At 41.3% G+C, this 27,222-nt stretch overlaps 2 protein-coding genes and 1 pseudogene across 6 annotated transcripts in view; all 3 read left to right on the forward strand.

Moving 5' to 3' along the window:
- pak1ip1 (PAK1 interacting protein 1) overlaps nt 1–11,025 on the forward strand; it is a 35,712-nt gene extending 24,687 nt beyond the window's left edge. For both annotated transcript variants that reach the window (XM_069913339.1, XM_069913340.1), the window contains 4 exons: nt 122–219; nt 4,326–4,425; nt 8,826–8,952; nt 10,695–11,025. In XM_069913339.1, the coding sequence (XP_069769440.1) occupies nt 122–219; nt 4,326–4,425; nt 8,826–8,952; nt 10,695–10,852 (483 nt within the window). In that variant the 3' untranslated portion in view covers nt 10,853–11,025. The remainder of the gene's footprint in view (nt 1–121; nt 220–4,325; nt 4,426–8,825; nt 8,953–10,694) is intronic.
- A 1,419-nt stretch (nt 11,026–12,444) lies between these two features.
- LOC138751267 (transmembrane protein 14C-like) lies at nt 12,445–19,147 on the forward strand. Of its 4 annotated transcripts, none has more exons than XM_069913341.1 (4): nt 12,445–12,599; nt 15,616–15,713; nt 17,029–17,135; nt 18,951–19,147. In XM_069913341.1, the coding sequence occupies exons 1-4, from the start codon at nt 12,460–12,462 to the stop codon at nt 18,990–18,992; spliced, it is 387 nt and encodes a 128-aa protein (XP_069769442.1). In that variant the 5' UTR covers nt 12,445–12,459; the 3' UTR covers nt 18,993–19,147. The 4 variants fall into 4 exon arrangements, with proteins under 4 accessions (XP_069769442.1, XP_069769443.1, XP_069769444.1 ...); XM_069913342.1 differs by having other exon boundaries at nt 17,048–17,135; XM_069913343.1 differs by having other exon boundaries at nt 12,492–12,599; nt 15,612–15,713.
- A 687-nt stretch (nt 19,148–19,834) lies between these two features.
- On the forward strand, nt 19,835–20,116 carry LOC138758684 (acyl-CoA-binding protein pseudogene; annotated as a pseudogene).
- The last annotated feature ends 7,106 nt before the right edge of the window (nt 20,117–27,222 follow it).

Here is a 27,222-nt window from a genome sequence, read left to right on the forward strand (position 1 = left end):
TAGATTATTGCAGTGTCTAGAATTGGCAGTACTTGCTTTGAGTTGCAGTCCATCATGTTGTTCTACAGTGAAATTACATTCACGTTGTTATTAAAGTTCAGTATGTTCTGTTGATTAATAGGAGTCTATCATCGCCATTGCTGGAAATGAAGAGTATGTCAGGCTGTATGACATAAAGTCAAGAAAATGTATTTCTGAATTCAAAGCTCATGAGGCCAGGTACAGTGTAAAATTTTGGTTTGTAAGCTCATTGATATTGTTTATTAGCATTTAGATGGGGCAACCTCTTTCTGACTGAATGCTCCTTTAGTTTCACTCTGTATTCCTATTAAACCTTGTAAATCATGCCAACACCTCGTGCCACACTATCCCATGGGGGACACAACATAGTAGTTAAGGCAAAGCTGTAACAGCGCCAGCTATCAGGACCAGGATTCAAATCCAGCATTGTCTGTAACCATGTCTGCGTGGGTTCTCCCCAGGGGCTTTCGTTTCCTCTCACTGTTCAAAATGTACCAGAGGGTTGTAGGTCAATTGGGTGGCACAGACTTGTGGGCAGAAAAGGCCTGTTACCATTCCTGTATGTCTAAATTTTTTAAATGTAATTTTAAAAAAAATCCCAATGTCAGCAATTGCTCAGCATCTCACTTGATATTTATATTGTTTTCTAGCCCTCTCTGATCATAGTTTACAAATTCTTCATCATTGTCTCTGGGAAAATCTGCCTGTCTAAAGCATCCTTGAATTTTAAAAATCCCAAAGTTGTCACTGCTATCCAGATAAACCACACTTTTTTTTCCACTTTTTGATGACTTTAGGCTGTGATCCCACTTCTTGTGCCACTTGTATAGCTCGCAATTAATTGGGCAGCATGGGTTGGAAAAACTTTCAGCTGTGTTGTATTTTTAAAATTTAAAAAATGATTATCACTTTTTTTGCATTTACTCTCTTTCCCTCTCAAAACCCTATTTTCATCCCCAGTTCAATCCTTATCCACAACTCTTGGTTGCTTGAACCACCACTTTATCTCAGTTCCTCCTTTCATTTGAACCTCCAAAAAAATTCTTGGAGTTTAACGTTATGGAATTTACTTCATCAGTGAATATTAATGGCCTCAGTGAAGGATGTCCAATTGCATCTCGAGTCTAAGAGTCAGATTGGACTAATCAGAGGTACCTACCATCTGTTCAATTTTAACTGTCCCTGATTCACATACTTCAAACATACAGTTGGGTAGTCGTATTTCAGCATTAGAAGGAGTTATTTTAGTCCAGTGATCCTCACTTTAAAAAATAAAAAAAAAATCAATACATCCCATACTTCGGGTTCTACAACTTTTATTTATTTTCTCTCCAGTATCTACTCTTTTCTGGATCTGCTTTCCCAACTCACATGGGCAGAGAAGACCAGAACATGACAACTCAACTGCATGAGAAAAGGTTTCCTTATCACCGAAACCATTGGAAAATAAAGGATATTCAGGCCCTTCAAGCTGGCTCCACCATTCAATATTCATAGCTCTGTCTCAGTAATTCTCAATGTTTTTCACCCATTAAGCACCTGAAGTACTCTTTTACTTGTAGCAGGCCACCAATAATGAACCCATTCACCACCAGTAGAGGCAAGTGACTGGTGAGCGCGAGCCCTTTTTGTTTTGTTTTGTTTCAGTGGGAGAATTTTTTGAGAATTAATTTTTATTTGTTCAAATTTACAACTTTTTTTAATATTTGGCCAATATATTTTCTGTACTATGTCTTCACTATGGACCACCTCTGGCAAGTGTGCAGAAAGGGAAATACTACTCTCTCATCAGCATATTCATGCTAACTCCATCCCTGTTAAACCATTTTGTTTGTATATTATGTTTCTTGGGTTTATTCAATTACTTGGTTTTAACTTGCTACCTCAAAAAAGAACTATTTATTCCTACTATTTCCTCTCTTGTCGATCAGTTCTTAGTTCATGCCAATGTGTTCCTTGTGGTTTAGATTTGCACTCTTCCCTACCCTTATATGTTGGACTTTATCAAAGGTATCCAGCAAACAATTAATATAATTTGTCCAAAGTTTTACTGAGCATATGAGTTTCAAAAGTCCCATGTGCCAAATGCACGAGTTGGCTAAAACTAGAGGATTGAAACCTGCTTGAGGTACAACTTAAAAGACCAACCCAACTTGGACTAGCGCAGAGGACTTCACCTTCTCCATGGCTTGCCTGCTGTCTTCCATTATGTAAAATACATTTTCGCACCCAACACAGCCATTTTCTCCATCGGACCCTACCCCAAATTACGATCTTCTTTCTGAAGCCATTTTTACCACAAAGTTTGAATCCTTTGATGCTTACTACCACTTCCTGTGTGATCAATGCTCTCTGCATTGACCCGAGAATCTGAAGGAAATTATCCTAAGTGCAGCAGTTTGGACCTTCCACATGGAAGAATATCTCAAGTCTGGGGCAGTAGATCAAGTTGAGAATTGTTGTGAACCATTGTTCAGGATTCCCTGTTCTAGATGCTCTATAATTTTGAAACCTTTGTCAGTGAATTTTTGCTTTCAATCCCAATCTAAAGTAACCTGTTCTACGATGTTGGTAAGCTTCTGGCTTTGATGTTTGGCAATTCTGTAGCATAACTGAAGACACTGCTGCTATGAAATCTCCATTAGGCAATATTTGTATTTACATACCACTTTTCACAAATTGTGTTTCACAGTAAAAGAATTATTTTTGACTCCACGGATGCAATTTAGTACATGACGTGATCATCGAAGAAATTGGATCAATGGATTTTTTTTGGTTATGTTTGTTAAAGTTTAAACATTGTCAAGATCATCAGGGTAACTGCCTCCAATTCTTCAAACCAAGGCAATTCCCCACTCTGAATTATAGGGAGCATCTTTTATCTTTCCATGAACAGACAGGAGACTACTTAATGAAAGATAATGTGACCTCTTCCTAATGCATCTAAGCAGTTGGCCCATGTTGTGTGTTTAAGTCCTGTAAAGGGGCTTGAACCTATAATCTTCTGAGTCATGCAGAAAAACCCAATTAGAAGATTCAATCAGTTCTGCAGCACGATATGTCTGTTGAGCGTGGGTGCTGCCCACTTGCCTTAGATGTGTATGACATTGATAACGTTAGTGGTGAATGGAGGAGGAATTGCTTTTGCACAAAATCATATCTTAAATTCTTATCAAGCCTGCACAGTGTAGGGAGTTGACTTTTCATTCCAACAGATTCACCATTCTGTTACTTTCAATTACAGGTTGAGTACTCCTTATATGAAATGCATGGGTCCAAAAGTGTTTCTGATTTTTGGATTTTGGAATAATGCATTTAGGGTAACTAAGCAGAATACCTCTATCATCTATTAAACAACAAACAATGGTTGGCTTTCAGTCTCCACCTGTGATGTGTTTTGATCAAAAGGTTACAGCATTTTTTTTTTCAATGTGATAATGTTGCAAGTCATGTTACAGTCAAAAATAGCATTTTATATGGAGATGAATTTCAGATTTCACATGAAAATTATGTTTTGTATTTGACTTGATTCAGAACCATTTTGGCCACTTTCAACAATATCTTTGTACTGCAGAACAGAGAATAAGCAAAAACCACAGTGAGTAATGCACTGATGGTCTGATGGTAACAATGGTTGGTAACAAACTGGCACCAACAAAGTGTTAGAGCCCCACATGGGCAAGTGAGGTCAGGTGTGGAATTTTCCACTTATGGCATCATGTTGGCACTCATAACATAATATAACAATTACAGCACGGAAACAGGCCATTAGGCCCTTCTAGTCCGCACCGAACCAAACACCCCTCTCTAGTCCCACCTCCCTGCACAATGCCCATAACCCTCCTTCTTCTTCTCATCCATATACCTGTCCAACCTTTTCTTAAATAATACAATCGACTCCGCCGCCACTATTTCTCCCGGAAGATCATTCCACACGGCTACCACTCTCTGAATAAAGAAGTTCCCCCTCATGTTACCTCTAAACCTCTGCCCCTTAATTCTTAACTCATGTCCTCTTGTTTTAATCTTTCCTCCTCTTAACGGAAATAGTCTATCCTCATCCACTCTGTCTATCCCTTTCATAATCTTAAATACTTCTATCAAATCCCCTCTCAACCTTCTACGCTCCAAAGAATAAAGACCTAATCTGTCCAATCTCTCCCTATACTCTAGATGCTTAAACCCAGGTAACATTCTGGTAAACCTTCTCTGCACTCTCTCCACTCAAAACGTTTCGGTCTTTGGAGCTTTTTGGATAAGGGATACTCAACCTGTATCTAACTTTAAACTTTACATTTCATCAGAGTGAAAGTACTGTACTTCTTTCAAGTGGAACAGAATAACATTCTTGCCACAGCATCCAGTGATGGCTACATTAAACTATGGAAGCTGAACATTGAAGAGGTAGGCATTCAGCTTATTTTATGAATGTTAAATATGCTCCTGAGTCTTTCCAGAATTTTCTTTTTATATTTTGTATTTCTGTCACTCATCCCACCTGTTATTTATCCCACCTATTGTTGTTCATCCTGCAATACCTACCATTAATTAGATGTTGGAGAGTGTATGCTCATGCACTTTAGTGGAAAAAATAAATGGGCAGACTATTTTCTAAATGGGGAGAAAAATGGAAATACACAGATGCAAAGGGATCTGGGAATCCTTATGGTGAAGAAGACAAATCCAATACTGGCATTCATTTCAAGAGGAATAGAACATAAGAGCAGGGCTATAATGTTGAGGCTTTTTCAGGCAATGGTGAGACTTCACGAAGTATTGTGAGCAGCTTTGGGCTCCTCATTTAAGAAAGGATGTGGTGACATTAGAGAGCATTCAGAGGAGGTTCACAAAGATAATTCTGGGAATGAAAGGATTATCATATGAGGAGTGTCTGACAGCTGTTGGCCTGTCATTGTTAGAATTTTGAGGGTGAGGGGGGAAATCTCATTTAAATATTTTGTGTGCTGAAAGGCATGGACAGAGTAGTTATCGAAAGATTTTTTGTTCCCCCACATTGTAGAGTCGAGGTCAAGAGGTGTTGAAGGGTGTTCGCTTAGAACAGAGATGTGGAGGAATTTCTTTGGACAGAGTTGGTATATCTTGGAATTTGTTGGCACAGGTGGTTGTGGAGACCAAGTCATGGAGTTCATTTTAGGTAGAGACTGATAGGTTCTTGATTAGCCAGGGGATCAAAGGTTATGGGGAGAAGGCCAGGCAGTGGGGCTGAGTGGGAAAATGGTTCATTATTGAATGGTAGGGCAGACTCAGTAGAATGAATATCCAGCTTCTGTTCCTTTCTCTTCTGGTCTTGTGGACTATTTTCTCCAGCAGGATTTCTGATTGCTACGTTCTGCTACACATCATCAGCTGGTTCTGATGAAAAGCCAGAAACTTGAAATCTTAATTTTTTTCTCTCTATTAGAAAGCTTGTTTGACCTGTGGTAGACTTGTATTTCTAGTATTTTTTTGTTCTAATTTAATGGAACAGTACAGCAGAGTACAAGCCCTTTGGCTCACAAAAATTGTGCTGACCTAAATAAACCTATTCCATGATCAATTTAATCCTTCCCTCTCTAGTCTTTACCTTCTATTCTCCACCCCCACAAATTTATTGAATCCATGTGTCTATCGAAATGCCTTTTTATTGTCTCTTTTGTATCAATCTCAACCACAACCCCCAGGAATACATTCCAAGAACCCACCATTGTTTTCTTTTTAAAAAAAAACCTCCTGCTAACATCTCCTCAAAATGTTCCTTCACTCAATTTAAACAGATGTCCTTGGTATTGGCAATTGTCACCTGGAACAGTGGGTGGGGGGTGGAGAGAGAGAGAGGTTGGAGTGTCCTTTATATAGCAAATATAAAACTACATACCCGATGCTATATAAAGGACACTCCATCCTCAACATTCATTGGAGCGACTTCATCACCAACATCGAAGTACTCGAGATGGCAGAGGCCGACAGCATCGAATCCACGCTGCTGAAGATCCAACTGCGCTGGGTAGGTCACGTCTCCAGAATGGAGGACCATCGCCTTCCAAAGATCGTGTTATATGGAGAGCTCTCCACTGGCCACCGAGACAGAGGTGCACCAAAGAAGAGGTACAAGGACTGCCTAAAGAAATCTCTTGGTGCCTGCCACATTGACCACCGCCAGTGGGCTGATATCGCCTCAAACCGTGCATCTTGGCGCCTCACAGTTCGGCGGGCAGCAACCTCCTTGGAAGAAGACCGCAGAGCCCGCCTCACTGACAAAAGACAAAGGAGGAAAAACCCAACCCCAACCAACCAATTTTCCCCTGCAGCCGCTGCAACCGTGTCTGCCTGTCCCGCATCGGACTTGTCAGCCACAAACGAGCCTGCAGCTGACGTGGACATTACCCCTCCGTAAATCTTCGTCCGCGAAGCCAAGCCAAAGAAAAAGAAGAAAAAAAAAGAAAAAGAAAGGACACTGTTTGACCTGCTGAGTTTGTCTACCATTGTGTTTTAACTTTCCTCATAAGATAGGTTCTCCAATTCTGACAGCATCTGGTAAATCTCCTCTGCACCCTCTCTAAAGCTTCCACAAGAACTTTCCAGAATTTAACGAGTTACAAAATTGCCTTGTGGCTCTTGATCTCAATATCTTGACTCATAATATTTGCTTTTCCATTAACCTATATATATATTGCAAACTCTCCACATCACTTGTCAAATCTTGCTTTTCCAGACTTTCTTTGACATTAGTTCAAGATAGAAAACATTGGAAATACTCATTATGTCACACCACATCTGTGGGAAGGGAAACTGAGTTAACATTTGAGATTGAAAGAACTGGGGGAAAATAAACAAAATATTGTTTTGCTGCTGGAGTGTGGGGGAATGTGGGTGTCTCTGATACAGTACAACCTGAGTGACCATTAGCAGTAGATAAGGTTATCATCCAAAATTGTCATAAAACATTCAGAATTACAGCTCTAGTTCATTCTTAAATGATTCCAGTCTCCTACCTCTAGAAACCTATTCCAAGTATGAAGGATAAATTATGGTGATGGCTATATAAACCTGTGACTTCTTGCAGTTGGCTTGAAGTATTTTTCTGGATTTCCAATTTTACTGTTTGTATAAATTTCCTTGTGCAGAATCCATTTTCTGATGTCCTTCATTTCAGTGTTTCCCTTGCCCCATAATTTTATGATTGAGGGCCATTCTTATTACTATTGTTACCCTACTTTCCAAGACATCTGAGGAGATTTGACATGTTGTCGAATGATTTATTGAACCAGTGTACTGATTGGTTGCATCTCAGCCTGGTTGGGTAATTTGAGTGTCCAGGAACACAGAATGCTGCAGAAAGTGGAAAACCTAGCCAAGTCCATCACTAGCACTGACCTCCCATTCATTTAAATCATATATGTGAGATGCTACCTCAAGAAGGCAGCCAACATCATAAAGGACCCCATAAACCTGGTCATAACCTCTTCTCGCTGCCACCTTCAGGTAGAAGGTACAGCAGCTGGAAGTTTGTCAGCTTCACATTCAAGAACAGTTTTTATCCAAAAGCCAGCAGGTTCTTGAACCACCATGCATTACCCTGGCCCTAATCATAAACGAAACACCGAAATGTTGGAGGAACTCAGCTGGCTCGCAGCTTCCATAGGAGGTAAGATGTATTACTAATGTTTTGACCCTAAGCCCTTCCCCTTACATTGAGGAAGGGCTCAGGTCTGAAACGTCAGTGATACATCTTTACCTCCTATGGACTGCAAGACCAGCTGAGTTCACCCAGCATTTCTCTGCTTTGACTTCAATCAGAGCATCTACAGACTTCCATGTTTCTAAGCATAAACAACTCTGGGCAACCAAGATTTGCCTGCACCACTGAAATATTCTTTTTCTTGGACTAGCTGCAAATGTGAATATTTATCTAAATATTACTTGTCCCTTTTTCTGTCTTGGCACTTTATGGTAATTTAATGTATACTTTTCTAGTTGATGTGTCTTGTGTGGCAGCAGCAAGTAACAATCTTGGTGTATCTATGCATGACAGTAAACTCTCATCTTATCTCACACATGGAATCAGAAGCAGTAAGCCACTTTGGCCCTCAGACTAACCCCACCATTAAACAAATTTGTGATGATCTGATCATAACCTCTACTCTACATTCTCCTTTCCCACTCCTCAATTAACCTTGCTTTTCAAGAATTTATTTATATCCAAATATTCAAAGACTCCTCTGTTTCCACTGCCCTTTAGAGCCATAGAGAGATGAAGCATAGAAACAAGGCCATCAACATGCTGGCTCCCTGCTGACCATCAACCACCCATTTATGTCAATCCTATGTTAATCAAAATGTTTATTCTCTCCACATTTCCAACCCCCCTGGATTCTACCTCTCAGCCACACACTTGGGGTGATTTACAGCAGCCAATTAACTTTTGATTAATCTTTGGGATGTGGGTTGGTACTTTTCAAAGCAGTTCATTGATGAATCCATTGAATTTTGAGTCTGTCTGGCCAAATCAAAATTTAGAGATCGCAGTCATAGAAGTCTATTTCAAATCCGCTTCTACTAAGTGAAACAAAATTGTGATGCATATTTAAACCTGAAAGAGAAGGAGTGAAAATCAAGTAATTCTGGATTGAAAGTTGAACAATCAGTAATTCAGGTGTTGTATACAGGACTTTCCTCTCGCATGTTTGAGGAAATAAAGGGGATCAGGAAAGCAATCCGACAGAGGACATAGACAGAATTATTGGTTTCAAGGATCTGGTATGCATCTAGCGATATTTTCTATTTTTATCTCTATCTGTTCACAGATTCAAAGTTCTCCATTACTGCTAAGTGAAGTAAATACTGAAGCCCGACTTACTTGTTTAGCTGTGTGGTTATCAAGTGCAACAAGTGTAACACAAGTAGATGAGGAACAGAACACACAGTGTAAAGGTATGGATGCAAATTTCTACATTTTCCCATCTACTCGCCAAGTACTTCTACTCCTGCAATTCTTGCCACTCAAGCATCCAGTGTTTTAATCACTAACTCATTAGTGTTCACGTTTAGCACAGTGGTTAGTGCAACACTATTACAGTGCCAGCGACCCTGGTTTTTATTCTTCCCATGACTGCATGGGTTTCCTCTGGGTGTTCTGCTTTCCTTCCATGTTCCAGACATACAGGTTTGGTGGGTTAATTAGCCACATGAGTGTATTTGGGCGACACACACTCGTGGGCCGGAAGGATGGCTACTGTGCTCTATCTCTAGATTAAAATTAAACTTAAAATTCAGATAAAATGATTCTGGAGATCTGGAACTGTCAATCATCTTGCTCCCTCTGTTCTCTGTTACGTTGGTCCTTACAATCTGCACTTTTGATCAAACATTGGGTCACGTGTGATTCTTACTACTGTGAAGTCCCTTGGGATGTTTTAACATGTTAAATAACAAGAACAAGGTTGAAGTGGTAATCATGATGACATCCATCTGCAAGCTGATTGTTTCTTGTAGACTGGCCCAGTTGGTACTCCCCTGAATCTTCTGATAAACCTTGGTCGACAGCTCAACTGAGAAAGATGATGCTCATTTCCTGATTATAGGGTATTCCTGTGTCCATAAATATAAACATTGCAGGTGTGTGAGATTTAAAATAACAGAATGGCTGTCATTAGGGAAAAAACTTTTTTTGAAATACCGGATAATGTTAGTGCAGTGTAATCCGTGATGGTAAGATTATGATGTGACGTTAATTTGTTTAGCCTGAATCCATCTGCTGTGTCCAAAAGCCCTTGATGTCAACATGTGTTCTTTCAGAGTCTCACTTTTAAGTTAATTACAAAGGAATGAGGTAGCAGCTAGAACTATTTAAGAGAAGTAAGGTGCATGAGTGGCAGCTTTGGAATAAAGAATAGTTCTAAAATAGAGTATTTAAAGGCATTAAAAGCTAAAACACACCAAGCAGGGTTTGGATTGGATATGTATAAATGCATGAAGCAAAACATATTTGATAGCTGGTAGTCACGTGTATCCAATTGGATTATGAAGCAGTGATAAATAGATTTGGTGTAATTTTTAAAAAATGAAGGGCATCAACTTTGCTGATGTAGACTGAGGAAAAAAATGTGTAACGAGCAAAGAAGAGCAAGAGTTCTAAAAACGATTGTTATGTGTCCAACCCATCAAGGAAAGATCTGCACTGGAAAATAACACGGGGCAAATATGCCACATTTCCAAAAGATTAAACCAGGAAACTCATTACATTTAGATTTGTCGAAGAAAGTGGAAAATCAAGATGGAATTAATCAATAGGGATTTTTTTGGGACAAAAGCTTGCAAACTGCATTTCCCTCATTAAATATGTGTTTAATTATTTTGAACAAAAAAATGTTTGTCCACTTTTCCTAATATCATGGCCAACAATATCAGAACAAAACATAGGAGAATTGAATCTTCAGATGACTTTATTATTTGTTGTGTTGTTTTAAAACTGAATATGGGATTTCAAAGTAAATTGCTTCAGAAGGCAAAATAAATATTTATACAGATAGTTATTAATAGAATCTGTTTTCCATAAATGTCTGATAAAGAAATGAGCACTGATCCTAAATCCAAAGGACTTGACCAAAACTTTCACTGAGTACTAATCCACTGATCTTGAATTCTTCATTATTTTCTTGTTTGTTCTGTTGCAGAAGATACAGCTACCGATAAATGTCGCAAAGGGAAGAAAAATAAAATGAAAACTACTCCCTTGGTTGAAGCTGTTCATCCAGAGACAGAGCACCAAATTTTATGCAAGAGAAAAAAAGTTGTTAAAATAAAGGAGAGTAGAAAGAAAATGAAGCTGTAAAACCAATTAAAATTAATTCTTCCCTTCTGTGTGAAAATAATACACATCCAACTCGATCTATGGATTGATTTTACCTATTTGTATTGGTAAAGAGGATATATGGAGGATATTGATAGTCTCCAAATAAACTGTTTTCTTACAGTTAACCACAAATAAAAACACTTTAATTATTAGATGATTTTCAGTTGGAAATTCTAAATCCATTTGCCAATCACAGAGACAGAACTAATTTCCAGCAGTGATCGGCACATCCTCAGTACAAGACGAATGATGAATGCACCTTTTTATTTATATTGGTGGTTTCTGAACCCATCCCAGTTCATAGCAGCAAGAATATCATCTGCAAAAACACAGCAAAATTCTGGAGGAATTTAGCCAGTCTCATTAGCATCCATAGGAGACAAAGAAACAGTATCTTGTTGACGTTTCAGGTGTGATCCCATCTTCAAGGACTAAATTAAAATCAGGAAATCTCAAAATCGAGACATGCTGGCTGGGGGAGGAGTCTAGACCAACAAAAGGTGTTAATTGGATACAATAACCAGAGGTGAATATTGATTTCTGTCTATGTGAAAGGAAACGGGGAAAAGGGAGAGAGAGCTGGGGGAAGAAATGGAGGGGAGGGGAGGGGGTGGGGCAGTGGTTTAAGAAGTTGATGGTGATGCCATCTGGTTGGAGGGTGCCCAGTCAGAAGATGAGGTGATCTCAGTTTGGCAGTGCACGAGACCATGGACAGACATGTCAGCAAGGGAATAGAATGGGAATTGAAGTGGGTGGCCACTGGGAGATCCACACTATTGCGGTGGAGAGAGCTGAGGTGCTTAACAAATCAATCTCCCAATCTCTGATGTGGAGGAGACCACAACAGGAGCACTGAATGCAGTAGATGACCCCTGCAGATTCACAAGTAAAATGTTGCTTCACTTGGAAGGATTGTTTATGGACCCTGAATGGTATTGATGGAGGAGGTGTAGATGCTAAAACAAAGGAGAGAAGAAGCAAAAGGTGGGCATGATGACGTTTCGGGAGTGGGCTTGCCTGGCTGGAAATTGGTAGTCAGTGGCCTTGAACCATGGTACTGGAGCTGTGAGGCTGGACCGACCATGCCCATGGTGCAGATGTTTTATTTTGCACATTGTGATTCTGTGAAGATTTTGTTATTTCATATTCTTAAAAGTTATTATATTTGGAAATAAGGATATATGCCAATGTTGTAGTGATAATGCCAACAGATGAACTAATGTGGTCAACATAGGGCGCCATTTGGTGGGAGGATTTGTCCTGTAAAAGTTTTCCCAGGCGTACACACCACTAAACCTTGCACGTACTCGAAGTCAGGGACAGATGTTGCTGACCTTTTTGCTCTTTGGAGCAAGGTTCATGGACTGTTATTTATGGGGGTGACTGACCCTTCAAAACTAGTTGAATTTAAAAACTTCGGATGTCGAAAAGGGCCGGAAAGAAAAAAAAAGTTTTTACTCCCCCCCCCCCCCCCCACTCCCTCAACATCTCCAAGTCCAGAGCCCCTCCCCCTCCCGCGCTCCAAGTCCACAGCAGTCAATGACGCTTCCGCGGTTGCTCCTCCTCCTCTTCTGCATCTCAGCCGCATGCGCGCCCTCTCCCCAGTCCGCCCAGCGTCACTTGCGCATGCTCAGACGAATGCGGAGCGCCATGGCGGTGGACTGGTGGGGGTTTGGCTATGCGGCTTTGGTGGCTTCGGGAGGAGTGCTGGGCTATGTCAAAGCCGGTGAGAATTTCAGGGCAGGGGAACTAAGAGATTGCGGCTCGGGTACCGAGAAAAATAAGGTCACATTTCAGTGGGAAGAGAACTCCGTTCTCCCTCGTCTGTGAGTGAGTGAGCTTCCACTTCCCATCGGTGTTTGGGGAGCTCCCCTCCTTCCAGTGTCCCTGCATCAGAGGAAGCTCCCTTCCCATCGGAGCTTCCCTCTCCCAGTGCCCCCTTATCCCCCTATTGTGTCTCCAACATTGTGGGGGCCTCCCCTCTCCCTACTGTTTATTTATCAGGACCCCCTCCACTCCCATGTCTCTGGAGGGAGAGAACACCCATCTCCCTATTGTCAATCACCGAGGGAGCTCCTCTCTTCCCCCCCCCCCCCTCACGTCCCTCTTTGATTGAGCAGCCGCCCCTCTTTGCATTATCCTGTCCTCCAGTGCCCCATTAAGTGAGAGAGGTTTCGTCTCCCTGTTGTTTTTCTCCATTTGTAGTGGGAGAATTCTCTTTTTCCAGCATTGGGCTTCTTTCTGGGAGCTGTCCTCATCCTAGTCCCCTCTCTTTCTGTCATTGAATGAGGAAGCTATCTCTATGTGTGAGGTACTTCAGCTCTATCCATCAGAGAGGGGAGAATAAAACTCCTCTGATGGCGAGTGAGCAAAGTCACTTCCATTCTGCCTCTTTCCAACATTAATTAATGTATATCATGATCACTTTAGATTACAAACATTTTTTGGAGAAGTTGCTCAGGATCTCTTTAATATTTGTAGCATTGTATTATTCTGGTTGATTAATAACTCCTATATTTTAACCTATGTCCATTAATTTAATTGTTGCATATGTTTCTGCCTGTTGTAAAGCTTGTTTTCCTTCTTGTATTGTATAATATCATTTGAAAACAGCATTCTGATGTCTGACCTTAAGTTTTGCAGAGATGTCCCAGAATTAGTACTCTGAGCTATTTTCTGATGACAAGAACTATTTGCTAGCTGGGTATAAGAATTTACACCTCTGCATTGTGCTGTTAAGGCTACTAAAATTGAGATAAAAGTCCACTCTGGATATTTAAGTAGTGGGATGAAGAGCCTGTTTTTGTCACATTCTACTCTCCCAACAAATTAATTTTTTAAAAAAATAGGGTATTCATGAAATAAATCAAACTAGAGTTTAAGGTTAGAGGACTGCTATATACCCCTCATAATTTTGTATACCTCTATCAAATCTCCCCTCATTCTTCGACACTCAAGAATAAAGTCCTAACCTAGTCAACCTTTCCCTATAAACTCAGCTCCTCACGTCCCAGCAATATTCTTATAAATTTTCTCTGCATTCTTTTATCACTCTTATTGATATATTTCCTGCAGTTAGGACACCAAAACAGCACACAATGCTCCAAATTTGGCCTCACAACGTCTTGTGCAACTTTACCCTAACATCCCAACTCCTATACTCAATGTGCCAAAGCTCTCTTTGTATCCCTCTCTACCTGTTATGACACTTTCAAGGAATTGTGTCTGTATTCGGCAATCCCTATGTTTTAACACACTCTGCAATGTCCTGCTTTTTACCCTGTACGTCCTACCCTGGTTTGTCACCTAAATGCAACGTCTTATACTTGTCTGCATTAAATTTCATCTGCCATTTTTCAGCTATGTTTCCAGCTTGTCTAGATCCCATTGCAAGCTTTGAAAGCCATCCCTGCTTCCACTACACCTTCTATCTTAATGTCATCCGCAATTTTACCAATCCAATTTACCACATTATCATCCAGATCATTGATATAGATGACAAATAATATACACCCATCATTGATCCCTGATACACACCACCAGTCACAGGCTTCCAGTCAGAGAGACAGTCATCCTCTATCACTCTCTGGCTTGCACAACGCCAATGATAAATCCAATTTATTACCTTACTCTGAACACCTGGTGATAGATCAATTTCCCATGTGGGATCTTGTTAAAGGCCATACTAATGGCCTATCTTTCATCAACGTTCCTGGTAAGCTCCTTGAAAAACTCTAAAAGATTAGCTAGACATGACAAAGCAACGTTGACTCTTTCTGATCAGTTTTGAATATCCAAGTACTTGTGTATTCAATGTCGTAGAATATCTTCCACTGGTAGCGTTAGATTCACCGATCTACAATTTCCTGAGTCATATTTGGAGCATTTTTAAACAGAACAACCTTAGCTATCCTCACCCGTGGCTAAGGATATTTTAAATAACTCTGCTGGCACCTCTAGAATTTCTGAACTAGCCTCCCTCAAGGTCCAAGAGAACATCTTAGCAGAACCTGAGATTTATTCACCTTTATTTGTGCCAAGGCAGCAAACACCGTCCATGACTTCAGTGCTCTTTTGCCTCGCTTCCATACACTCTGTGTCCTTCTGAATAAATACAAGTGCAAAAATCTATTTAGTATCTCTCTCATCTCTTGGTTGTGTGCATGAATGACTGCTCTGATCTTCAAGAAAATCAATTTTGTCCCTTGCTATCCATTTTCTCTTAATGTACTTGTAGAAGCCCCTAAGGTTTCCATTCAACTTACCTGCCTGAGCAACTTAATGTCTTTTGGCCCTCCTGATTTCCTTGTGTTTTCTTGCACTACTTTGGTACGTTGTTTCCTCCTTGCTGCCTATATCTGCTATATACCTCCCTCTTCTTAACCAAGGTCTCAATATTTCTCAAAAGCCAAGGTTCCTTGTACCTATTAGTCTTGCTTTTAATTTTACAGGAGTATTTTACAGGGCCAGACCTGTCCTTTTCCATAATTGTCTTGAAACTTATGGCATTTTGATCACTGGATCCAAAGTGTGCCCATACACATACTTCCTGTCTCTTTCCCCAATAGGAGATCCAGCATTTCACTCTCTCTTTAGTTGGGACCTGTATATATTGATTAAGGGAACTTTCCTAAACACAGAGCTGTTAAATTGCACACATTCCCTGTTTTTACATAACAAAATACAAGTGTTTCCTTCACATTTGCTGAATGATTAATGTACTTTTGGTTTGCATCAGGTAGTGTGCCTTCCTTAGCAGCTGGCTTGCTGTTTGGGAGTGCAGCGGGTATCGGCGCCTATCAGATCACCCAAAACCCCCAAAACATATGGTTGTCTCTGAGTGAGTATTAATTTTTTTTTTAAGGTATTCAAATGTTGGGCTTGCCTTTTTTTGTGAATGATTTTGCTTTCTGGCTTACACAGGATCAGTTATTTTCATAGTATACTGTACAATTGTAATCAACAACAAATGTTAAATTATGTTTCCATTTTACAGTGCCACTCTGCTTTTAGATGCATTAACAGTTACAACCTGATTTACTTTTCCAATTGAAGAGTACTCCTCAAACTATACGCACTCTGCTGGAGAAACTTAGTGGATCAAGCAACAGCTTGTGGAGTAAAAGAATGGTCAACCTTGCGATCCAGAACCCTTCATCAGACTCCATTTGTACTCAAAGACCAGATGCCTAGTACAGTGTATCTTATTTGTTGGTTTATTGTGTTTCAATGTCATGGTCCTGATAGTTTGGGAGTGACTGTTCCTGTTTTCTTATTCATGGCTAGATACTGAATCAGAACAAGATATGTCAAGGATATAAACAAGAATTGTAGAGCTTTATAAAAGCATAAGGGACATGGAGACAGCAACTGGCCTTGGTCTTTTTCCAAGTAAAGCTAGAGGGCACAGATTTAAGATGAGAGGGGGAAAATTTTAAAATGTTCTGAGGGTCATGTTTTTCACACAGAATGGTGGGTTTGGGGAACAAGCTGGCTGAGAAGTTGCATAATGCAAAACACAATTAAATAGGCACATGGCTGGGAAGGTTTAGATTGCAGGCAAATGGGGTTAGCTTGGTGGGTATGGACATATTGTGACAAAGGACCTGTTTGTGTGCTGTAGAACTACATGCTCCTACAATAACTTGAGGTCATCAAGCCACGGGATTGAGTCCATGATGACAAGCACTGATCCATTGCAGCTTAATAGGAATTTAAACTTTGATAAGAGCCAAAAGATTACTTTAAAATTCTAATAATCTGGCTGCTTTATTGCTGGACAAGCAGATTGTCTGGATGATTGGTGTATTAATAGGTGTAACATCCAATAGGTTTTTAGTTCTTTTAAAAAAAATGTTACATAGTTTTCATAAATTTTCCAGTATATTGGGTGAGTTTAAAGGGAGCCCAGGAAACAGGCTTTTAAACAAAAAGAGTTTAGAGTGTGTGCAGGGGTCAGGGCCCACTAAGTTTAAAGAGTGCAGGAAATGGGGCTCAATTGAGTTTAAATGCGAGGATTGGAAAATCTTCTCGCCCACTTGTGCTGATAAAGCGATGGTTGATCTGTTTAGAATACCTATGATTTTTGACAAGTCTGTTACATGAATTGTTACCCCAGGCAAATATGCATATGGTTTTCTAATCTCTTTTGATAGATGCCTTTTTATTCTCAAGTTGTTTCAGGGGCACTGACTGGAATAATGGGAATGAGATTCTACAATTCAAGGAAGTTCATGCCAGCTGGTTTAGTTGCAGGACTAAGGTAACGGAGATAACAGTGTGTGTATTATTGAGATAAAATGAATTAAGATTGCTGTGGCAGCTACATTTAAAAAAAATATGGGCTGAAAAATGTAGTGAGAGCATAAAGGACAAAGTTCTCACTGTGTTAACAGACAGCTTCCATCCACATCTCTCACCAGTTTCTGCCATCAATTTTGATGCTCTTTCATGACATCTCAATTAAACCTCTGGTTGGGGGGGGGGGGAATCCTCAAACTCCCCTCCTTGTTAGAATAACGTCAGTACTTTCACTTGAGTCGAAGGTCCCATTCCAGGAGCTTGGACCTATCTATGCTGACATTTCAGGCTTGTACTGACAGAGTACTGCAGTGTTTGGAGTCAGGTCATGGGATGAGATATCAACCCCCTGGGACAGAGGTAAAACACTACAGTCAAATGAAGATGAGCAGTATTGAGGTCTCAGGCAATACTCAGTCCTCAATTTAAAAAAACTGAAAAGCATCAAAATGATGAGGTTCTATGGCTTTTTGTAGAACCTTGTACACAACTTGACTGCCACTCATTGGCTGAACGTCACAGAGCTTAGTTGGCTTTAGAGTGCCTTGTGGGTGTCCCAAGACCCTGAAAAGCACAAAAATAAATGCAAGCCTTCCCTTCCCCAAGTCCATTTTATTGGAGGGTTTAGAATCTGTTCAGTCTCACAAGCAGGTGTACAAGTTCCCAGGGTTAAGAACTATGTAGGTGGATCAACATTGTCCGTTCCTGTCATAGTCTTGAAAATAAGAGTTTCCTCCTTTCTATTTAAAATGTCATGCTTTCTCAGTTGTTTACCCCAGCAGAGCACATTGAGAGTGTTTTGTGGAATGCCAGCATAGGGCATAGAACTAAAGAAGCAAGAGTAAGCAAAAACAACACTGAGTCAAACCCAAAGGCTAAATAGATCATCTGCACTGCAATATAAACAAAATACTGAACTAGTTGGTTATGATTTCTTAGCAGCTTTTCATTCAGTGACCTTTGTTTGTGATATTTCTAATTTATACATTCTCCCCCACTGACTAAGATATGGTAGCAGCCAAGTATTTTTATTCCATTTAATTAAAAAGCTCAAACTCTCCGTTTATTGATGGATGACGTTTTGGTAGTGCACTTTGTCGCAATGGTGGCTGTGTTGTTTGTGTAGATGCTTTCTGTGTCCAGCTTCGGGTTGACCGTTTCAATGAAGAGACTGAATTCCATTGTGAGTGGACTTGCTGGAATTACAGTGGGCAAATCTTAGTTTTAATCTCCAGCATTAATCTAGATGGGGCATCAAAGGAGTCAAGGGTTCATCTGACCTTCATACATTTGAAATGGGTGGGGTAAAAAGCATGAGGAACTAGTGGATGACTAAGTTCCTCCATCTGGAGGTGATGGTGCAAATGATGCCAAGTGTATTTGTGTTCCATTGCACCCTGCAATTAGACAAACTAATAAAACTGCAGACTCTGGAATTGGAACCAAAAAATCCAGAAATGCTGGAAGAACTCAGGTGGTGATGCACCATCTGTGGGAGGAGAAACTGGTTAATGTTTTGGGCCAGCAACCCTTCCTCAAAACCAATTTAAAGCTTTACAATTCTGGACTGGGTAACTGCATAGTCAGTCAATTAATAATTTACTGGCAAATCACAATAAATAAGATTAAAACAAGACAATGATTATTAGATTTTTGCCATTGGGTTAGAATACAAAGCCATCTTCAAATAAAAATATTAAGGAACTCATTTTAATACCACAGAAGTGTGTTATCTTTAGGAAGTATGTTTAATAATTATAATATGTTTCTCCCACAGCATTCTGATGCTTGGAAGACTTGGAAAAAGACTGTTGGATAAACCCCATGAACCATGATCCCTTACCTTTTTTAACCAACAAAATTTTGTATAAATGTGGAATCATTGATCAGTTTTGGCCTTTATCGTGTAGTCCCATGAGATGAATTTGAGCCTGAAAGAAATGTAATTTGCTCCAATAAATCACTTGATTCAAATTTGTTTTTGTAGCTCTTGAGTTTGATCTATTAACTTCCATCCAATGTCTATGTAGCATTTTAATAAAAGGTATTTTTAGTCAATTAGTTGCTAAATTCTGAAAAGTACTTTAAGCCAGGTGGAACCAAAATGTAAGTACCCTCAGGTTTTCCAATGACAAAATGGGAGAACGGCAGCAGCATCCATCAAGGGAGGAGAGACCACACATGGGAACATCTGCAGAGCTGGTACCGTTGGAGCAGCAGACGATGTGAAGATCAAGTTAAATAAATCTGGTGTAGTGTATCATAGTTATTGTAGTTTGGTTGTCCTGGATTTTAAGAAAGATGACACCAGGCAAATTATACTTGCTCGAGCAACGTTGCAATATTAGCCGGCTGCACAAGTATTTTCTTTGATTGATTGAGAAATAAGCACCATACCAAAGATAAATAATTAAATTTATGAAATTCAGAGTCACCGCAGAAAACAGGCTATTCGGTCCACTTTCTATGCTAGCCATCAAGCACCCATTTATACTCATTGCATTTTATTTTTCCCACACCCTCATTAAACCTCCTCAGACTCCACGACTCATCTGCACATTGGGGGCAATTGACAGCAGCCATTTGACCTACGTGCCTTTGGGAGGTGAGAGGAAACCGGAGTAGTGGAGAAAATCCACAGGGAGAATCTGCAATCTTCGCATGGACAGGATTAATCCAGAGTCGCTGATATTGCTTCTCTACAGCCTATACAAACAAGCAACTGTTGGTGATGTGAATATAGACTGTCCAGGCATGCTTGACCTGAAAGGAAAAGCCAAATGGTATGCATAGAAAGCACAGAAAGGTTCAGACAAAGAAGACATGATGAAGAAGTACATACAAAAGGTTCAGGAATTAAAAGAAAAACATGGCATTGAATAAAATGATTTTTTTTAAATGGAAGAACACATTCTTTATCATAAATCATATTAGATTTAACTAACTTGTTTCTTTGCCATATGTTGAGATGAAATAATAGTGAAATAAAACTTTACTGGTGGTTTGTTTAATTTTTTACTATGATGAGACAACTCATAATATTTACTAATGTTTACTCATGTCTGTGAATTGAAAACTGTATGACAGTAAACCTAGATAGAAAAATAAAATTATGGCAGAGTTTTAACTAATTAAAAAAAAGAAAAAGCAGCAACTTATTAACTGCTTCTTCAAATTGAATTCAAGTTGAAAGCATTTATGAAATGTAATTCAGGATGAGAATGTTTTGCGTTCAAAATATTTGCATTCATTCCCCTTATTCTAACAGTAAAAGACGCATCATCAGGCAATGGTGGATTAATCAGGATGCTCTTTATCGACCATAGTTTGGAATTTAACACCATCATCACCTCAAAACTCCAAGTCATGGGACTCAACACTTCACTGTATAATTAAATCCAGACCACAATCTGTGAGGATTGGTAAGAACATCTCCACAATTTTCAACACGGGGCTGCGTTCTTAGCCCGCTGCTCTACTCACTTTGCATGTGACCGTGTGGCTCAGTATGACAATCACACCAATTACAAATTTGCCGACAATACCACGGTCGTGGATTATACTTTTTCAAAAAAAGGCGATGAGTCAGCATACAGGAGGGAGATTGAAAACTTGGCTGAAGTGGTGTACTCTATGTTACCAAATCCAGGAAGTTATTGAACTCAGGAAGAGGAAACCAGAGGTATACGGTCCAGTGATCCTTGGGGAATCAGAGGTAAAGGTTCCATTATTATCATGTAATACTATATGTTGAATGTAACATACATGAAATTCTTTGTTGACTGTAAGGAAGACAGAGTCACCACTTTGTCCAGCAGAGGGTGAGCAAATTAAATTCTTGAGAGTCACTATCTCAGAAGATCTTTCCTGGGCCCCACTCTAATGGCTTTGTGAAGAAAGAATGTCAGCGCCCCTACTTAGGAGTTTGTGGTGACTTGGTACGATGTGAGAAACCATAGACATTACAGCACAGAAACAGCCTCTTTGATCATTCTAGTCTCTGCCGAGTTTCACTTAGCTGCATCCACTTCATAGCCATGAATGTCCCTGTCCAAATTCTTAAATGTTAAAATTGACCCTGCATTCACCATTTAAGGGCTGGATGGCTTGGAGTTTGTCAAATTTATTCAGGAAAGTTTTATAAATCAATATATAGAGGTACCAACTAGAGGGAGTGCAATATTGAATCTCCAAAAAGAGAATGGGACAGGATGAGTGACAGAAGTATATATAGTGCAACATTTTGAGTCCAGTGACCATAATGCCATTAGTTTGAAGTTAATTATGAAGAAGGACAGGTCTGGGCCTTGGGTAGAGATTCTCAATTGGAGAAAGACCAATTATGAGAAAATGTAGAATATGTGGATTGGGAAAGTTGTTTTTGGACAAGGATGAGTGAGGTAAGTGGAATACTTTCAAAGGTGAAATTTTGAGAGTAGAGTTTTTATGTTCCTGTAAGGATTAAAGGCAAAGTTAGCAGGCATAGGGAACCTTGGTTTTCAAGGGATATTGGGAATCTGGTTTGGAAGAAGAGGTGTATAGCAGGTATAGGCAAGATGGAACAAATAAGGTAGTTGAGTATAAAAAATGCATGAAAATCACGAAAGCAGGGAAGACATGAGGTTGGTTTGGCAGACAATGTGAAGGAAAATCTCAAGGGTTTTTACAGATATATTAAAAGCAAAAGAATAGTAAGAGAAAATTGATCCCCATGAAGATCAGAGTGGTCGGCTTTGTATAGAGCCAAAGAGATGGAGGAGATCTTAAATGTTTTTTTTTGCATTAGTATTTTCTCAGGAAAGTGAGACAGAGTCAATGGAATTTTAAAAAAAAACAGGTTATGGAACTGACAAGAGGAGGTGCTTGATGTCTTAAAGTGAATAAAGGTTGATAAATCACCAGGTCCTGACAAGATATTCCCTCGGACCTTGAGGGAGACTAGTATTGAAATTGCAGGGACTCTGGTAGAAATATTTAAAATGTCCTTTGCCATGGGTGTGCTGCCAGAAGATTGGAGGGTAGCTTATGTTCTATTGTTCCAAAAAAATTGCTCCAAAAGTAACCCTGAAAATTATAGCCTGACATCAAAAAAAGGTAAATTATTGGATGGTGTTCTAACAGATCAGATATACAAGTATTTGGATAGCCAGGGACTGATCAGGGATAGTCACCATGGCAAATAGTTTTTACGAGGAGGTTACCAGGAAAGTTGATGAAGGAGAGACTAGATGTTGTCTATCATTATGGACCATGGACTGACCTTTTGGACTGTGGACTGTTACTTTACATGATGGATTTCTGTTGACAACTGTGTAACTAAGTGCTGAGTTGCCAAGGTTGAGCTATGCAGATAAGAAGAGAGATATTCTGGCTGGGCTGAAGCAGAGATAGAGAGTTTGGTGGAGAAGCCAGAAGGATATGCAGATATCCCACTCTGTTGAGAACAGTTCTGGCTGACTGAATTTGAGTGTGACATAAAGGTCACTTTGAGTCTGCTACTTAAGGAAATTGTGAAGAAGCTGTGTTAAAGGCACAGGCTTCACAAGGGAGGTGGTTAAAACAAACCAACCTTGAAGAACCGATGAAAGTGCATGGTGAAGAAACCTGCAAAGAATTTATAAGCTTACTGCCAAGCAACATCAATCATAACTCTCTGTCCGATTATACAGAATCCTTTTGTTATCAGTTGGAGAACTGAATTTTGGCACTGAACTTTGAGAGTGAATTCTGTGGACTGTGTTTTTGGACTGACTTACCTGACTGGACTGACCTGAGGTTTTGGGGATTTTTTCCTTCTTTTGTTGTTGACTAATAGGCCCAGACTGAAAAGGTCTGTGGTTTTTTTCTATACACACTTTTTATAAATAATATCTATATAGTTACTATTAGAGGTGTAGAGTGGAGTTAATTTGGGTAAGATATATTGTTAATAATAATAAATATCGAGTTCAAATTTAGCCCTTTTGTATTGTGTCCTCTATTGTTGCTAGTTTGGGGTGTAACACTACATGGACTTTGGCAAGGTCCCATTTGGGAGCTTAGTCAGGAAGTTAAGATGCTCAGCATTCATGATGAAATAGTAAACTGTATTCGACAACGGCTGGCCTGGAGAAGCCAGGGAGTGATGGTAGATGATTGGTTCTCAGACTGATGACCTGTGACAAGTGGTGTACCTCAGAAATCGGTGATAGGTCCATTGTTGTTTGTCATCTATATCAATGATCTGGATGATCATTTGGTAAGTTGGATCAGCAAGTTTGCAGATGACAAAGTTTGAAAGTGTTGTGGATAGCAAAGATTTTCAAAGTTTTCAGAGAGATCTGGACCAACAGGGCATGAAAGCAAGACACTGACACGAGGTGAGTACTTTATTGATAGTAGGCTGGTGTTCCCGCTGGTGTTCACTTTTTCCCGCCGTGCGGCCAGCAGCCCGTGAAGAAGGTCAATTTAGTTGGCATGGTCTTTGCATGATTGCCACATTCGAACACCATCTTGTGTGTTAGGACGCCGAGGGCTGCCACATAAACCCACCACCACCCCAAGAACTGGCAATCCAGGTACTATCTTTGGGCAGCCTGCCTCTGTGGCATGGGGCTGGTGGGTGGATCGTGTCCAAATGTGCTGGTTTAAGGCAGTCAGTAGTAAATGTTAAATTCTTGTTGCCAATGTCCAGCACTCATGTAGCCCCGTTATGCTTGACCAGCCAGTAGGAGCCCTCATATAGCTGCTGTAGCAGCCCCCAGTGCACTCCTCGCTGCTCGAAAACATGCAACTTCTCATGTCCCTGGGGATGAACGTCTTGGGCTGGCTGTGCACTGAGGGCTGTGTCGGAGCCAGGGTGCCCAGTCGTTCTCTCAGTCTCTTGAGTGCTGCTGCTGGTGTTTCGTCCATTTCCCTGGTGGTGGCCAGGAATTCCCCAGGGATGACCAGGGTGCTCCATACACCATTTCTGCTGCCAAGGTGTTGAAGTCCTCCTTGGATGTGGTGCGGATTTCCAGGAGGACCCACAGCAATTCATTAACCCAGTTTGAACCTTTGAGTTGGGCCATTAGTGCTGCTTTGAAATGCCTGTGGAACCTCCAAACCCATTGGCCTGAGCATGGTATGCCATGGTCTGGTAGAGTTGGGTTCTCAGGAGGCTAGGTAAGGCCGCCCAGAGCCCTGAGGTGAATTGTGCACATCTGTCTGATGTCAGGTGCTTCAGGACTCCAAATTGGGCCATCCAAGTATCATTTAGGGCTCTGGTGTAGGCCTCTGTTGACATTTCCACCAGTGGGACTGCCTCCGGCCACCTTGTGAGATGTCCACCATCGCTAACAGATATTGTGCCCCCTGTGACACTGGCAGGGGTCTCACAATGTCTGCATGTGGCTGAATCACCGTTGTACCAGTTCAAATGTTTGGAGGGAGACGTTCCCTCATGTGTGTCTGTACCTTTGACGTCTGGCAGTGCCTGTAAGACCTGCTTGCAGAGGCCATGCTAAATGAACCTGCTGACTACCATCTTGATGATGGTTGTGATGTCGTGCGCCAGGTTGTGTACCGCATTGAACACCAGTCATCTCCATTCTGCTGGGATGATGGGGCGAGGCTTGCTGGTTGAAATGTTGCAAAGGAGGGTCGGTCGCTGAGGCCGATGCAGACATCCTCCAGCTGGAATCCTGTCACTGCTGTCCTGTATGCGGGGATGTCGGGGTCCATCTGTTGTGCCTGGGTCAGGGGTGTGTAATTGATTCCTTGGGATAGAATCTGTATTTCCTGGACAGTTGGCCAGAACAGTTCATTGGCCACCACATTGCTCTTCCTGGTGATGTGCTCTCTATCCGCGGTGAACTCGGATATGTAGAACAGTTGCCTCTGCTTCCTGGCTCACAAAGGATCTGACACTTTATTGAAGGTAAAGGTCAATGGCTTGAGATCTTTGAAGACCTTGAATCGGCTCCCCTCCAGGAAATATCTAAAATGTTAGACCGCTAAGTACAATGCCAGGAGCTCATGGTCAAAAGCACTCTACTTGAGCTCGGGGAGGGGTGGCTAAAGGTGCCTGCTGAAGAAGGCCAAAGGTTGGCATTGCCCCCGATGACCCATTGCTCCTGACCGCTGTGTTGGATGTGTCCACTGTGGCCAGGGCATTGCATTGGCCTGGAAATCTTCTGAAGCTTCCTTGTTCCACTCAACCTCTCTTTGCTTCCCCACCATGACCGTGAATAATGGGCACATGATACAGGCTGCTGCTGGTTTGAAGCGGGGGTAGAAGTTAATCATACCAGCAAACTCCTGGAGGCCTTTTACCGTAAGTGGCTTGAAGAAATGTCTGACGGCCTCAACTTTTTTGGGCAGAGGTGTCGCCCTGTGACTATTGATTTTGTGGCCCAGGAAATTTATTATCTCTTGCCTGAACTGGCACTTGGCTGGGTTGACGGTCATGCCAAACTCACTGAGGCAGGTGGATAGCTGTCTTATGTGGGCCGCGTGTTCTTGGTGGTTGCAGCTGGCTATCAGAAAGTCATCCAAGTAAATGAATGCAAATATGAGATGCTGGCCAACTGTTTCCATCAGCCTCTGGAATGTCTGAGCCACAGTTTTAAGTCTGAAAGTCATCCTTAGGAACTCAAACAAACCGAAGGCTGTGATGATCGCAGTTTTAGCAATGTTTTCCGATGGACCGGTATCTGGTGATAGCCCCTTATGAAGTCAAGGTTAGAGAATATTTATGCCCCCTGTAAGTTTGCAGTGAAGTCCTGTATGTGGGGCATTGGATACCTGTCTGGTGTGGTGGCCTCACTGAGGTGGCGATAATCCCCACACAGTCTCCATTCTCCTGCCGCCTTCGGTATCATATGCAAGGGCGATGCTCAGGGACTGTCGGACTGCTGCACTATTCCAGCACTTCTATCTACCAGAACTCCTCCTTACCAAGGTTGAGTTTCTCGTGGGGGGGGAGGGCAGTGTGCCCTGGTGTGTCGGGGGGGGCCCTTAATGAGGTTGTGGTGCCAAACCCCGTGTTTTGGTTCTGTTGAGGTAAATTGTGGTACCACAATGGAGGGGAATTCTGCCAGGATACATGCAAACTTGTTATCGCCATTGGTGACAGAATGTAGGTGAGGGGTGGGTAGCTTGGCCTCCCCTGGGAGAAGGTTTGAAAAGTCTTGGTGTGCACTAACCACTGCCCTTTTATGTCCACCAACAAACAATGAGCCCTGTGAAAGTCTGCCACCAGTAGTGGTTTTTGCACTGCTGCCAGTGTGAACATCTATGTGAACTGGCTATTCACAAAGTCAAATGGGATGGTGTGGGTGCTGAAAGTTTGGATGTTGGAATTGTTTGCAGCCCTCAGGGCTGGGCCTGGTTTTCCATTATGTGTATAACAAGCTGAGGATGGCAGGACATTGATCTTGGCCCTGATGTCAACTAGGAACCGTCGCCCTGATAGGGAGTCTCACAAGTGGAGAAGACTGTCTTGTAAGCCGACCACCACAGCCACTAGCGACGGTCAGCAGTGGCTATCACCATTGGTGATAGAAACAGTACTGTTCACCGGGGGTGTCCATGCGCCTGTTGGTCATCTGTGGTGATATAGTCATCTGCTGCACTTGAGGCCTTGCATTTTGGTCTACCATGATGCTGGAGTCTCTCTTCATTCCCCAGAGAACGTCTGCTCAAGCTGTGACCTTCCTGGGGTCACTGAAGTCCTCCTTGGTGAGCAGCAGTTGGAGATCCTCCAGTAGTTGCTCCAGGAAGATCTGGTTGAAGAGCAGGCAAGGCTTGTGGCTATCAGTTAACGCTAATGTGTTATTCATGAGAGCGGAAGGGGCCCTGACCCCCAAATTTCAATGTGCAGCAGTCAGGCTGCATGCTCAAGTTTTGAGATCCCAAAAGTGCAGGTTAATAGCTCTTTGATATCTACATATTTGCTCTGATCCGGAGGATGCCAGAAGAAATCAATGACCCTGGTGGCTGTGTTCTGGTCGAGTGAGGAATATGTGGGTTGGCACAATGTCGAGGGCTGAAGGGCCTGTACTGTGCTGTATTGTTCTATGTTCTATACA

The sequence above is a fragment of the Narcine bancroftii genome, chromosome 1, assembly GCF_036971445.1.
Source record: "Narcine bancroftii isolate sNarBan1 chromosome 1, sNarBan1.hap1, whole genome shotgun sequence".
Classification (NCBI taxonomy): domain Eukaryota; kingdom Metazoa; phylum Chordata; class Chondrichthyes; order Torpediniformes; family Narcinidae; genus Narcine; species Narcine bancroftii.